At 36.1% G+C, this 15,758-nt stretch overlaps 1 protein-coding gene and 1 non-coding gene across 2 annotated transcripts in view; both read right to left on the bottom strand.

Annotated features, from left to right (window-relative positions):
* NUP155 (nucleoporin 155) overlaps nucleotides 1–15,758 on the bottom strand; it is a 71,908-nt gene that overhangs the window by 29,074 nt on the left and 27,076 nt on the right. Inside the window, exons 13-20 of the mRNA XM_045439881.1 lie at nucleotides 13,410–13,580; nucleotides 11,580–11,690; nucleotides 10,112–10,206; nucleotides 9,288–9,376; nucleotides 8,325–8,387; nucleotides 7,664–7,811; nucleotides 6,272–6,338; nucleotides 4,921–5,036 (exon numbers count right to left, since the gene is read on the bottom strand). Of these exons, the coding sequence (XP_045295837.1) occupies nucleotides 4,921–5,036; nucleotides 6,272–6,338; nucleotides 7,664–7,811; nucleotides 8,325–8,387; nucleotides 9,288–9,376; nucleotides 10,112–10,206; nucleotides 11,580–11,690; nucleotides 13,410–13,580 (860 nt within the window). The remainder of the gene's footprint in view (nucleotides 1–4,920; nucleotides 5,037–6,271; nucleotides 6,339–7,663; nucleotides 7,812–8,324; nucleotides 8,388–9,287; nucleotides 9,377–10,111; nucleotides 10,207–11,579; nucleotides 11,691–13,409; nucleotides 13,581–15,758) is intronic.
* Nucleotides 3,829–3,957, bottom strand: LOC123582119. The gene has a single exon (XR_006704213.1). It is a non-coding gene; the product is annotated as a small nucleolar RNA SNORA30/SNORA37 family (small nucleolar RNA).

The following is a 15,758-nucleotide window of genomic DNA, read 5'->3' as shown; positions in this document are numbered from 1 at the left end:
CTTCTATGTGAGGTAAACTGCCCACAAACAAGATGGTGGATTTGTTGCAGAGGACTACAGTAGGGTCTACTGTTGCTGGTTATACTGCTCCTTAGCAAAATCTAGGTTATCATCACAAACATGAGGAAGGGGGAGTAGGCAGATTAGATGGGATTAACATAGCAGGGTAATCCACTGGAATACCCTATTGCTAATATAGGTCCTTCTTTGAGTCCACTGGCAACTTTACGCTCTAACTGGGAACCCTAAGATCCAACTGCTAAGGGTTGGAGAGAGCGTTGGCAAAAAGTAAACAAAATGAACATCACATCTCATCTGGTTGGCCCTAGCATCCAGGCTCAGATTTCCTCCCTAGCATCCAGGCTCAGATTTCCTCTGAAACCAAATGATAGTACATTAAACAATGCAGGGGGTTGACATTGCTATAGTCTCCCAACTCACTTAAAGAGAAACCTCAGCTTCACTAGTCTGGCATGCTGAGAGTTGAAATCTAGCACTTGACCAAATTTCAGCTTCCTACCATATTCTTACCATATTCTGGGGCAAAATTAGCCATGAAACTGTCACAAGAATTTTTCTCACACGATGATCTGCTACTGAACACTGACAACAACTGCTGAGTAGATCTATACTGGTTACCTATACTAGTCAGTATATACCTTAATTTCTAAATATAGCCAGAAAAATATCACCAGATACAATGTATTTATTAGCTGGGAAAAGACAGACTATGCTGGGCAGTTGAAACCAACAGCCCCCAATGAAATAACTAATGTAGAAAATATGAAAAACTTGAAAAAGAAATCCATTGTATTCTTAGTGAAATTTGGGATTCACATTAGAAATGTTAATTGCCATGAAAAAGGGAAAATAAAAGAGCTCTTAGAGTTAAAAATATAATGGCCAGAAAAAAAATTTATCAGAGAAACTGAACAGATGCTATTTAAAATATAATAAGTGATTGACGGAGAGCCTGGGTGGCTCAGTCAGTTAAGCATTCGACTTCGGTTCAGGTCATGATCTCAGTTTGTGGGTTCGAGTCCCGCATTGGGCTCTGTGCTGATAGCTCATAGCGTGCAGCCCGCTTCAGATTCTGTATCTCCCTCTTTCCCTTCCCTTGCCCTGTTCATGCTCTCTCTCTCTCTCTCTCTCTCTCAAAAGTAAATATTAAAAAAAAATTTTTAAGTAAAGAAATAAAATGTAATTAACGATTGAGAACATCAATGCTAGGAATTCTGTACTTTACAGAATGACCACCATTACAACAAAAGGAATGAAGGAAATTATGGAAGAAAAGAGAAGAAACAGAGGCTAGAACTAGGAGAGTTGATAGGATTTTCCAAAGAGAAGGGAAATGATCAGATAGTACATTAAAAAATAATAAAGGAAAATTCACCAAGGCTTAAAAGTCTAGTTCTAAATGCTCATTAAGGAAGTTTAGTTCTCAACACTCAGTGAAGAAAAACATAGTAAAGATGTTATGGAAAACTGCTATATCTTCAGTAATAGAAATAGCATAAAAATTTTCAAAGTTAACACAAACCATTTACAGAGAAAAGAGAATCAGAAAAGTAATGCACTTTTCCTCTGCAATATTAAAATTTAGGAAGAAAATGGAACAAACTGTAAACAAAGATCTGAAAGAAAATGACTACGACCTTACAATTCCATACCCATTAGGCAATAAAAAGGAGTGAAGTACAGATTTATGCTGCAACACAGACCCTGAATATGAACCTCAAAATATGCTAAGCAAAAAAATCTAGATTCTAAAGACCACAAGTTATATAATTCCATTTATATGACCTGTTAAAAATAGGCAAATTTACAGAGATAGGATAGATTAATAATTGGGACTAAGAGGAGGAAATGACTGCAAATGGACAGGAGAAATGTCTTTGGGTTGAAGGAAATGTTCTAAAAATGGATTGTGGTGATGGTTGCACAATTCTTTTTTTTTAATGTTTATTTTTGAGAGAGAGATAGAGTTTGAGCAGGACAAGAGTGGGGCAGGGAGGGGGGGGAGACAAAGAATCTAAAGCAGGCTCCAGGCTCTTAGCTGTCAGCACAGAGCCCAATGTGGGGCTCAAACTCACGAACTGTGAGATCATGACTGAGCCGAAGTTGGACGCTCAACCGACTGAGCCACCCAGGTGCCCTGATTGCACAATTCTATATATTTACTAATAGTTGTTGAACCAAACATTTAAAATAAGTGAATTTTGTGGCATATAAATTACATCTTAAGAAGCTATTAAAAAATACTCAGTGAGACTAATGTTGCAGACATGAAGAATATTGGTTGAAATTAGGAAATTTGTTAATAAAGGAAAAAAATACAATCATCTCTGCAAAATGTAGACATCTGACAAACTCCAATACTCATTTTATATGAATATTCAATAAAACAGAAATGGATGAATACTTTCTTAGTATGATAAATTGTATCTGTGCAGGCATCTTCTTTAATGGGGAAACATTACAAGCTTTCCCACTAAAGTCAGGAATAAGATCTGGATGCCCACTTTATCTCCACCACTGTTTAACACTGTGTTGGAGACATTAACTTACACAGGCAAGAGAAAGCAACTACAGATAGACAGGAAAAAGGTAAAACTATCTTTATTTGCAGATGACAGGATTACATATTTAAAAAATCCAAAAAACTCAGCGAGAAAACTACTAACTAAAGAGAAATTAGTAAAGGTGCAGGGTATAAAATTAACAGACATTTGCAGTTATAACTGTAAAGTTCAATACACTGAGGAACTATTAAAAGAAGAACATAATGTGAAAAAACAAAACAAATAAACAACAACAACAAAAGCACCTTACAACTAAAATTCCAGATAATTTCCAGGAAGGATAGTGGTGGAGGGCAGGGGAAAAAAGAAAGATTAATAGCTTCTGTCCAATTATTAATGCTGACAGACGTGTCATTTAAAGTTTTCAGAATTTAAAACTAACTACCAGAGAAAGAAAATCATATATAAAACTTCTAAGTCTGTGTTTGGGGTAGGGAGAGGTCTGATCAATACAGTAAAATAAGGGGATGGGAAAGGAAAGAAAAACAAACAGAAAACACAACAAAAAGCACAAATTAAGGATATGAGAATAAGATCAAACATATAACTAATGCCAACTACAAGGGAAGAAGTTAAATTATCCTATTAAAAGATAAAGACTCTTAAACTAAGTTAACAGAAGAGGAAAGAAATCAATTTGTATGGAAGATATAATTTAGGGCGCCTGGGTGGCTCAGGTCATAATCTCACGGTTCATGAGCTCAAGCCCCAGATTGGGCTCTATGCTGACAGTGCAGAGCCTGCTTTGGATCCTCTGTGCCCCGCCTCCCCCCTGCTGGCCGCTCTCCCCTGCTCGTGCTCCTGCACTCTTCCTCTCTCAAAAATGAATAAACATTAAAAAAAAAAAAAATATATATATATATATACGTTAAAGTGTTCCAAAGGTTAATATTAAAGAAAATTGGTATAATTTTCTCATGAGACAATACTACATACCAACATTTTGAAAAGCCCTCATACCCAATTCTACTTGCCAAAAAATTCATCTGAAGATTACTAAACAAGTACACAAACACCTATAAATAATGGAAAAATACGAAGCCAATATAAAAATAATTTATTCCACTGATTTGGAATGTTCTAAAAGATACACTAAGTACATACAATGTTTCATAAAAGTATGCCTAGTTAGACTCTATTTGCAGATTTATCTATTTTTATCTATCTATCTATTTAGGGAGAAGACCTAAGGTTAGAACAGGAGAAAATGTACAATGTTGAATATGATGTCACAGAACAGTCTCTCTGTCCCACTGAGTGACAGCTGCCACTGGCATAGTCCCAGGGCAAGGATGCAATCAAGGGTTTTCTTTCAGCACCAGCTACCAAATCCGGGCCCCACTGTCTGGGGGAGGACCTGTGAAAGTGCTATGTTTGCAATATAGTTTTAAAGAAATGCACAGTGAGATATTTTATGAGTATCAAGATATTTTATGTTATACTTCAGATCATAAATTTTCTGGGCAGTGAAATTTTTTTACAACAAACCCATTTCTATAATTAAAAAAAAGCTCATCCTAAACATGTCCACACAAAAACTTTTACAGGTATGTTCACATCACCCTTATTCATAACAACCAAAAAGCTTCCCAACCAAATGAGCATCACCTGATGAAATGAAAAATGAAACAAAGAGTACTGATACACACTAAAACATGTGAACCTTGAAAACAGAATAAAAGAACGAAGCCAGAAACAAAAGGCCACACATTTGCACTTATATAAAAGACCCAGAATATGGCAGACGCATAGAGACAGATCAGTGGTTGCTAGGGGCTGGAAGGGAAACGGGGAGAGCTATGGACCGAGTGTGTCTCACCAGATTCCCATCTGACGGCATTAGGATGTAGGCCTTCGGGGGTAATTAGGTTTAGATGGGGTCACAACAGTGAAGCCCCCACGATGACATTAGCACCCTTAGAAGAAGAGACCAGAGAACCTGTCACCTAGTTTTCTCTCTGCCATGTGAGGACACACAAAGAAAACAGTTATCTGTAAACCAGGATGAGGGTCCTCACCAGAACCCAACCATGCTGGCACTGTGATCTCAGACTTGCAGCCCCCAGAACTGTGAGAAATAAATGATGGTTGTTTAAGCCATTCTATGGTATTACTGTTACTGCAGCTAAGACAGGGAGTGATTGCTAATGGGTTAAGAGTTTCTTTCTGGGGTGATGAAAACATTCTGGAATTGGATAGTGGTGATAATTGCATAACCTCATAAATATACTAAAAACCACTGAACTAAACATTTAAAAGAATGAATTTTATAACATGTGAACTATATCTTGGAGAAAAAAGGGAAAATGAGTAAATAAATCTTATTTATTCTTACTTTGGATTTCCTAATGGTCCTCCTGCAAATTGGGAGTTTCTGTCTAGAAATTCTTGCAAACCTTTTAGTTCTTGTAGCACTGACTCCAGCAGCTGGGAGGGAACGCTACTTTCAATCTGTAAGGAAAACAAGTATTTTCCAAAGTTTTAAAACACTGAAAAAGTGTATATGTAAAACACATACTTTTATATCTGTAACTCAGTGTAAACTTTCAATTTTGAAGTATCCTATCTTCAAAAACACAATTATTTATCAATTTATGCTTCATGACCAGAATAAAGGGTTAGATACCACATCCCTCCTGTCCTGCTCTGATTTGATTTAGGTATAATTTACAGACAGTAAAATCAGTACACCTTAAACAAACATCTTGATAGCTTTTTACGTTTTTAATACAGTCACTGCCCAGACCACAATATATTTCTAATACCCAAAAAGTTCTCTAATGCTCCTTCCTGGTCATTAGTTATTCCATATCCCAGGTAACCACTTTTCTTATCACCACAGGTTAGCTTTGCCTGTTCTTGAACTTCAGATAAATGAAATCATATACTATGTTAAGTAAATACATTCTTATTCTTAGAAACATGAACTTTTAAAAGAGTATCAGAATTGAAAAGATATTTGATATCTTTCCAATTTAAAAAGAAAAAGCTTGGGGCGCCTGGGTGGCTCAGTCGGTTGAGCGGCCGACTTCGGCTCAGGTCATGATCTCGCGGTCCGTGAGTTCGAGCCCCACGTTGGGCTCTGTACTGACAGCTCAGAGCCTGGAGCCTGTTTCGGATTCTGTGTCTCCCTCTCTCTGACCCTCCCCCGTTCATGCTTTGTCTCTCTCTGTCTCAAAAATAAAAAAATAAAAAAAAACGTTAACAAGAAAAAGCTTAAAATAAATTGCATTTCTATTTTATGTTAAAAGAATTTTACTACTTGAATTTATGTTAATACAAAGTTTTAAAGAATCTTTCTTTAAAGCACTCTACAAAGTATACCAACACATGGAAATCAGTACTTGGTCTGTGGAGTTTTTGGGGGGGCATATAAGCAAAGCACTAAATAGTAGCTTTGAGTAATATTAAGTATTAGGACTTATTCTGCTTAACCCTCACAACAACCTTAAGAGAAAGATGTCTTATTATTCTCATTTTCTAGTGAAGTATCAGACTGAAATATTAAGAAAGTTACTCATCATTTTATAAGTGACAGACCTGGGCAAGGAGTTTATTGGACATGTACACAAAAGAACGCCCACTGCGTCTTTTTATAACATCAAGAAATGTGAAACAATCTATCCAATTAACAGCATAAACTGGTTACATCGCAACAAAGGAATACTATTATACGACACACTTACTGCGGTGATCTCTCTGCTGCCACTCTTGAATACTCTCTCCACAACTAAACTAGCATCCCAGATATTTCTGAAATAAAAAAATGTTTTAACAATTATGCCGTATAAACAATTACAATATGTACTAAATTCCTCTCTATGTATTTATTAAAGTACAGCAATGATTTCATTTAACATTTCATGAAGTTATCCAAAAGATGGAAAACAAGAAAATGTCTAAACTTGACATACCTAAGATATTTTACATAATACTGTCGAAGAAAAATCAAAACACGATGGGCAGTGAATTATAAACAAGAAAGCTTATAATGCAAAAACAAACTTATAAAGGAGTGCTGCAGTGTTTCACATTTTTCAGCAAATGATTGAAATGAAAGCATACATCTCAAATCTAAGACAAATACACAGCAGACAGGACAATTAACTAGATATGACAGACTAATTGCAAAAATGTTGTAATTCTTTATCCCTCCTTATACCTATCCTTTATGAGTTCGATGTGCCTCTTATAACAAGGAATATATTTCCCATTTTTCAATGGACTCTTTTTTAAAGTTTATTTTGAGACAGAGAGAGAGAGAGAGAGAGAGCATGTATGCACAAGCAGGGGAGAGGTGGCGATAAAGGGAGACAGAGAATCCCAAGCAGGCTCTGTACCATCAGCGCAGAGCCTGATACAGAACTTGAACTCACAAACCGTGAGATCATGACCTGACCTGAAATCAAGAGTTGGACGCTCAACCAAGTGAGCCACCCAGGTACCCCTGGATTCTATTTTTGAATCTAGGTTGGCCTGGAGACATTCCCCTGGTCCAGCAAATGAAGTGAAAGTGATGGTAAAGCCAAATCTAAAACCCAGTTATCAAGAGGCTTTGCCAATTTCTACCCTTTTTCATGGGACCTTGCTACCACCAAGTAAATAAACCCCGGCTAACCCGCTAGAGGATGAAACCATGTGAAGAACAACCCAGCTGTCCCAGCAGATGCCATTCTAGACCAGCATACAAACATGACCCTAAACATGTGCGAATCCAAGACTAGCAGAGCTCTCTTCAACCTCATGGCTGATTGCATATAAATGAGTGAGCCTAGCCAAGACCAGAACTGCCTAGCTGACTTGCAGACACATGTCACTGAGTTATGGGGTGGTTTGGAACACTACGTATTAATATGTACGTGTATACATATGCATATATGTAAACCACAGCAACAAATATAGGTGGTTATATGATAAAAAAGTTAAACAATAGAATACAATCTTATTAATGAACAAATGAACTAAAACTGTAAGTAAAATTTAATAGAAATAAATGATGGCCCAAATTTAGAGTTAAAAATATTCACACAAAATGGGACAAGGTGAGCAATAGTTGGGTTATTCCATACAAAACTTACCCCATGATTCGAGAAAAGTAGATGCAAATACCATTGTGTTTTCCAGAGTACACGATCTCTGGTGCAGCCATACAAGTCATACTTGCGGCCTGAGTTGCTGGATTTCCTGAAGCACACACTGGTGTTGACATGGCAGGAGGGTGTACACCTTGTATGCACATAATAAAGACAAACCTTTAAATTTAACCTTAAACATTCAGAATTCTCAATAACCCAAGCCTGTGTGTCTAGACCCAAAGGTAAGAATATTTACAAAAATACTAGTATAAACAGATATTGAATTTGGTTTTCCCTGAAAAGAAGAGACTCAGACTTGGATGGGTGCTCCCAGGTAGGCTTTCAAGTGTCAGCCTGCAGGATAAAAGGAAAGAAAGCTTGCAATCACTACTCCTTAAACTGGGAGTCAAACAGAGCTAATTATACAGATGACATGGCTAATTAAATCCTGGTACCCAAATAAGGAGCTTTCCAGGTACACTGCTAAAGGTGTTCCTATGCAAAGGCATTCATGGCCAAATGTCAATACTTGCTTGGATGTGATTCGTATTAAATTACGATTTTCAAGACAATAGGGCAAGTTAATCTTTAACTAAGTATTAAGGATAATAACAGTGTTAGCTCTTCAAATAGTATAGCAATGTAAAATAAAGAACACAAGTACCTTGAGATGGTGTTCCCAGAAATGTTGGATTTGGGTATGAACTAGTACTAGGAATAGGAGAACCTGAAAAGAAGAATATAAAGATTTATAAAATAATTTCTCAATCTTTTAAATCTGATGAAATTAGAGAAGCTGTTTCTAAGCACGAGTGAGGAGTAGTACCATCTGTGACATATTCAAGATTTAGAGACTCCTCTTATTTCCCAGGAACTTTCTAACTATCTCCACTTTGGAAAACATTGAGGTGGGAGTTTACTCATTAAATCATTCACCTCCTTCCTTTTGAATGTCAAACGAGTTCTGTAAATACACTGGTTATGTATTATTTGTTCTCTAACATAAAGAACTCAATGTTACCATATCATCACTTTCAAGAGTTGGAAATCTATAGAATTATTCACCCAATAAAACAGTAGCAGTAAACAAGATATAATGAAAAGGTTTGTTCGTTAAAATATGCTATATGGAAACTACATAGTTTCTAAAGTTCAAACTATTAGAAATAGTCTCGGGGCACCTGGGTGGCTCAGTTGGTTGAGTGTCTGACTTTGGCTCAGGTCATGATCTTGCAGTTGGTGAGTTCAAGACCCCCATCGGGCTCTCTGCTCTCAGGACAGAGCTCGCCTCTGCTCTCTGTGCCCCTACCCCACTCTGTCTTTCTCAAAAATAAATAAAAACATTTAAATTAAAAGAAAAAAAAAAAAAGAAATAGTCTCATTTTGGGGCACCTGGGTGGCTCAGTTGGTTAAGCGTCCGACTTTGGCTCAGGTTATGACCTCACAATCCGTGAGTTCGAGCCCTGCATCGGGCTCTGTGCTGACAGCTCAGAGCCTGGAGCCTGCTTTGGATTCTGTGTCCCTTCCCCCATCTCTCTACTCTTCCCTCACTGGTGCTCTGTCTCTCTAAAATAAATAAATGTTGAAAAAAAAAAGAAATAGTCTCATTTCAATGTTTCATACTCACTAGCGTAGACAGGAGACCCTAAGATGGGACCCACGTTACTTGGAGCAGGGAGAGTGGTTGGAAATCTCATCTGTGCTTCACCACCATACCTGTTTTTGTGACAAAAAAAGCTAATCTTATTCAGTGAAATTATCCACCTTAAAAGCTGGAATTGTTCCAAGTCTTGCTTAGCTCCCAAATAAATCCTTTAAACATTAGAGACTTTATGTATTGTGTTTATAATGCTTACATATAAGCATAGATTTATAATACTTAATAAATGTTGACTTGAATCTCTACCAGAAAGAATTATAAGGGACTCTAGCAATTTCTAAGAAGGGTCAGTACTATCCAGAATTTACTTAAGAGTATATGACACTGTAATTTTTATACAGATTATGGTCAGACAGCACTGGAAAAATTGTTTTAAACAAATCAGACTTCAAATTCTTATCTTTAGCTAAATATTTTCCAAATAAAAATATTTCTTTGATACCAAGTTTCCTTAAAGTGATTCAGAATCCCTCAATGCCAATGATACAGATAAAGCAGAGTCGGTAGAGTGTTTCAGGAAATACAAAAGATATAGTAACTGGAGTAGAAAGAGGTGAAAAAAGAATATTAGATAGAAGTTACCTACAGCAAGGGTAACAATTCATACATTGTGCTAATCTAGCAACTTCCATTAGTGTTATAATCTTTCCAGATTTCAACCTTTTGCAAAAGAATTTTAGTAACTTGCCCAAATACTTCCTCAACTGTTTGGCAAGCCCTTAAAAACCATCATGCTGGCCAATGCAACCACTTAAAAAAGTGGGCAAGAACAAAAGAAAACGGACATATACCTGAAGAAAGCCCGAGTAGCCCATGCAGATACTTCTCTGTCACAAGCAGCAGTGGAACAAGCAAGGATAAGGCAAGTTGCACAAGCCTGGTCTTCCTGTTAAGAAAAAAAAAAGTATCTTGTCTTATATTAAACATAAACATTTATTTATTATATTTTATTTTAAATGTTTAATTTGAAAGAGAGAGAGCATGAGCAGGGGAGGAACAGAGAGGGAGAGAGAGAATCCCAAGCATGCTCTGTGCTGTCAGCAGAGTCCTATGTGGGGATCGATCTCATGAACTGAGAGATCATGACCTGAGCTGAAATCCAGATTTGGACATTCAACCGAATGTGCCACCCAGGCACCCCAAACATAAACATTTACAAAGAAGGTTTGGTTATTGCTGTACCCTGTGTTTAAGTCTGTGCCTAGCACAGAGCAGGTGCTCAATAGATATTTGCTAAGTGAATGAGATCAGGTGGTATGAAAAAGGAGAAAATTTATCATAGGCACTATCATTAAAGGGTCCTTTCTTTTTCTTTTTATCTAGATTCTATTTTAGTTTATTCCCCTAATTTTTTTTCCTCATGGTCTTTTTACCTTTTAGAAAATAACAACAGTAGCTAATATCTATTGAGTACCTGTCACGTGCCAGGTAATATTTTAAGAGGACAACATATATCAATCCCCACATCATATACTACTATAATGTATACTTTTTGGTATGTATGTATGTATGTATGTATGTATGCATGTGTGTATGTGTTTAGAGCAAGAGAAAGGGAGAGCACGTGCATGTGTGGGAAGGGCAGAGAGAGAGGGAGAGAATCCCAAGTAGACCCCACACTGTCAGCGCACAGCCCTATAAGGAGCTTCAGCTCACGAACTCTAAGATCATGACCTAAGCCGAAACCAAGAGTTGGAAGCTAGCCGACAGAGCCACCCAGGCGCCCCTATCGAATGCATGTTTTACACATGAAGAAACTGAAGCTCACAGAATTCAAGTACTCTTCCCTTGTGGTGGAGCTGGTGATTTGAATCCAGTGTCTCTGTATTTAACTTTGATCTGATATTCCTGATCTTAAGCTTTCTGAGTTTTACCTTGTCAATTGTAGCTGTGGCTCTGAAATACTAACGGCCCCATCACTATTGCCCCTAATTTTTTCCTCAGGTCATTGGCAAAAAAAAAAAAAAAAGATTTGTTCATAAATGCCTTGTGTTTTATCATATAAGTTGGAACATCAGTCTCTTACTAGTATACTTTAATAAGAACTTATCAATAACAAATGAAAATCTGAGTTTACTGCATAAGCTTTACCTATTAATACTGCTCCCAAATATTAATATATAGTGACTAAAGAAAGGAAGGCTGCTAAGATTGCCTGTTAATTATAGTATTTTGATCCTAACTTACATAAAATTGAGCTTTGACTCCCATTGTTTCATTGTTTAAAATATATTTAAAAAAAAAAATACAAATAATTACCTGATGTAATTTAAAGAACCTTTCAATTTCTTCTCCATCTCCACCCACATTACTCACAAGTAGATGCCTCAGTTGATCTACAGGTCTAAGTTTATGAAACATAAGACTCCCCTAAGAAGTTAAAAAAAACAACAACACATAAATACATAAATAATAGATTTATAGAGCATGGCTGGATCAACTGACCCTGGTATTTTACTTAATAAAATCAATAAAACAAAACCCTTCAAGAATACCAAGCAAACCAGTCAAAAGGAACATCTACAGTTCAATTCCCAACCTATACTAGATCTATACGTCCATAAATAAAATTAAAGAAGAAAACACTGCTCTGTAAGACACATGACATGTTCATAGGGCATGTACTATCACCAGGCATAAAACACAGGTTTATAAAATGTCGTATCTACAGAGGCAGAGCCTTTTAAATTAATTCGGGATTTATTCTTTGGTGAAGGTCAGTGTTTTCTTATTAGATTTAGTAAGTTCTGATATAGGTTCAAGTAAATACTCGAATTTAGAATATGATAAAAGCTGTCCCTCAGAGCAGAGGATTAAAGTTAGATTATCCATTAATCATGATGGCGTAAGTATGTCCATTTAGAAAAAAATGCTGGATCCTTAATCATACACCAAGATACACTCCAAACAGATCAAAGATTTAAATGACAAAATAAAACTATACTAGTACTGAAATAAACTATAGGTGAACTTTTTATACACCCCAGAATGAGGAAGTTTTTGGTTTTTTTTGCTAATTTCATAATTCCCAAAGATAACAGAAAATTTTGACTACTTATATGCTTTATAAAAAATAGAGATTTTCTATAGAAAAATCTCAATAAACAAAATGAGAAACTAGGAAAAATATGACACTAAAATTACAAAAAGTCTCCTTAATAAAGAGCTTCTATAAATCAAAAAGAAAAAGAAAATTCAATAAAATAGGAATAGACAGTTCATAGAAAAATAAACATTTAAAAAGACTGTCCATCTTACTCTTAATAAAATGATGTATTATAGTTAGGACAAGATGTAAGGAAATAGGCACTCAATATTCATCAATATTGAATATATGCATATATGTACGAATACAGGGGAATCTGGCAACATTTATCAAAATTAGAAATGCACATATTCTTTGACCCAGCAGATGCAGTGCTACAGCTTTATTCATACAAACAGAAAATGATACATGCACAAGATTGTAGCATTACAAACAGCAAAAGATAATCCATTAATAGGGGCCTCATAAAATATGGCACATGCATATAAAAGAAAACTTTTCAAACATAAAATGAGAAAGTTCTTTATATGATTATATGGAAAGATGTCTAAAGTATATATCTGAAATATAAAACAGTGTATAGAATACACTACCATTATTTTATAGTTTGTACATCTGCACCTCTGGAAGGACACATAGATGCTGATGACATACATGGGTCTTTGGGAAGGGACCTCAACTGCAAGGGAGGATTTACTCTGCGTACTCCCTGTTATGCCATTTGAATTTTGTTAATGCATTACTATTCAAAAAACAAATACCAAACAATGTTTTTTAATAAGTGAGAATTACAAAAAACTTGGGTTATTTTATGCCACTCAACACTGGTACTAGAAATGCTGCTTTAGAAAAAGTATAACACTTTATAAACAAGTTTTTTGTTGCATTTTTGGTACTTAACAAATTATTCCTTAAGAGTATCTTTAAGAGTAAAACTTCCTGAAGCACTTAAGTAAATGACTCTATTAAGCAAATATTGCAGAATATCTTAACATTAAACACTGCTTCTTTTTTGACCCCACCTTAAGAGAACGTGTACATACCTGTGCTGAGAGGAGAACAAATTTCTTTGGAGGCAACATGTGCTGCTGTACCACAACTGGTGAGTCAGTTATGGGAATATGATCCTTATTTAAGGGTGTAATAATTTTATCTACTTTCAATTCATCTATTGCAGAGAGAGCCCATGAATGACCATCAACACGGGTTGTCATCTACACAGAAGAAATAAACATTTTATACCTGTTACTAAAGTTGCATAAAGCAAAACCTTCTAAAAAGGAAAAATATACAGGTCTAATCTCTAAGAAAATGCAGAATTTCATAAATTAATAACCCATGAATGTGAACATTCTCAAGTTTCTATTTAACGTTCTATTGTCTATTCCTCTAATAAGGCCATCTTCTATGACAATAATCTTTCATACTAGAAGGCAGAGGCAAAATTTTCTTATGATTAACTGTAAACAGGGGTGCCTGGGTGGCTCAGTCGGTTGTGTCTGACTCTTGATTTCAGCTCAGGTCATAATCTTGCAGTCATGGAGTGGAGCCCAGGGTCAGGCTCCACACTGGCAGCATGGTGGCTGCTTGGGATTCTCTCTTGCCTCTCTCTCAAAAATAAATACATAAACTTCATCTAAAAAATAGATTAACTGTGAACAGTATTTACTAGGATTACAATTCTTTCAATAACCGAAAACTATATCCTACCATCTTTCCAGGATAGATTGGATAGGTTTAATACTTCCCTTTGCTGACATACAGATTTTTGTTCTCTTCTGAAGTTTTTGCTTTCTAAGCTACTTCTTTTTAAAGTGTTTTAATTTTCTAAAGTACTTTTATTATAAAAAATTTCAAACTTCTAAAAATGTTTAAGGCACAATAAATGTCTATATTCCCAATACCTGGATTCAATAACTATTAGCATTTTGCCATATATAAATATATATATATATATATATATATATATATTTTTTTTTTTTTTTTAACTGAACCATTTGAAAATGACATATGTCACTGCCATATACTTTTCCATGCATCTCCTAAAAATAAGGGTGTTTTCTTAGATAACCATGCTACTGTAACATTTAAGAATGTTAACAATAGCCTAATGCCCAGTCAATACAGAATTTCCCCATTGTTCTAATGTCTTATATAGCTGTTTTGGGGAGAGTATAATTTGGTTAAAGTCCATGCACTACATTTATATTTGGTAACTGTTTTTCTTTTTAAAAGTCCATATTTGGGAACAAGTATTATACAAATGAAAGGATATGATGCATAGTATTTGCTAAAAAAAATAACAGTTATCATTTTTAATCACTTACTGAGTGCTTCATATATGCCAGGCAGTATGCTGAGTGCTTTACACACATGAACTCATTTAATCCTACAACAAACCCACAAAGGCAGGTACTCTTATACCTATTATAGACAAAGTAATTGAGGGCCACAGATACATTAAACACTTTGAGCCACAGCTTTAAGGAAATGGGAGCCAGAATTCAAACCTGCACTTTCTAACAATGTGCTTCCATCAGGATAAGGTTTGTATCTTAATGAGTTCTGAATCCTCACAGTCTACCACAGGATGAGACACATAATCAGTGCTCAGTAAAGCTTAAATAATGGGAAAAAAAAAAAAAAAAGAATGAGAAAAATGCTTTTTGCTTCCATACCTACCCTCTACCCCAGCTCCCTGGGCCATGTCAGAAACTTGGAAGAGCCCATTCAAACCATGCCCCCATCCCTGGGGATGCTTTCTTCTTCCTGTCATCTACATACCTTTCCTGCTCCTCATAACTAAAAGGGCTTAAGTTTGAGAATAACCAGGAAGCAGTTGGCAGCAGCTGGAACCAAAAATGCCTTTAAAGAGATGATTCCAAAAGGAGTATATTTATTTGGTTTGATCGGCATCCTCAGGGGCCAAGCAGCATGGGTTATGCGAGGGCATTTAGGATTAACAGATAGGGGTAAACAGGGGATACCAATGGGAAGGAGCATAGATGGCTCCCCTAGCCATACTCTTGGTGGCACTGGCCTCTCCTTAGCTCCTTCTATGCTGAGGGCTGAGATGAACAGCCCAGGTATGGGACTGGGCCAAGGCAGGCCGGGGCGGCAAACCTTACCTAGGAACTCCGTGTCGACATCATGGAATATGTGGTGATATCTGCTTTTAAAACACAACCATGTGTTTGTGTGTGTACATTTGTATACGCAGGGGAGAGATATGAAACAAGAAGGGGAAAGGGTTGGTAATTCTTTAATTACGGGGGTTTGATTTATCATTCTATTTTTGTGCACGCTTGAAAATTTCTACAATTAAACAAATTTTTGAATGCAGGCAGAACTATAAATTAAAGGCATCATTAAGATAAAATTCTAAGTCATAA

Source organism: Leopardus geoffroyi, chromosome A1 (genome assembly GCF_018350155.1).
Source record: "Leopardus geoffroyi isolate Oge1 chromosome A1, O.geoffroyi_Oge1_pat1.0, whole genome shotgun sequence".
NCBI lineage: Eukaryota > Metazoa > Chordata > Mammalia > Carnivora > Felidae > Leopardus > Leopardus geoffroyi.
The sequence above is the reverse complement of the archived record's forward strand: the minus strand, read 5'-3'. Positions and strand labels throughout refer to the sequence as shown.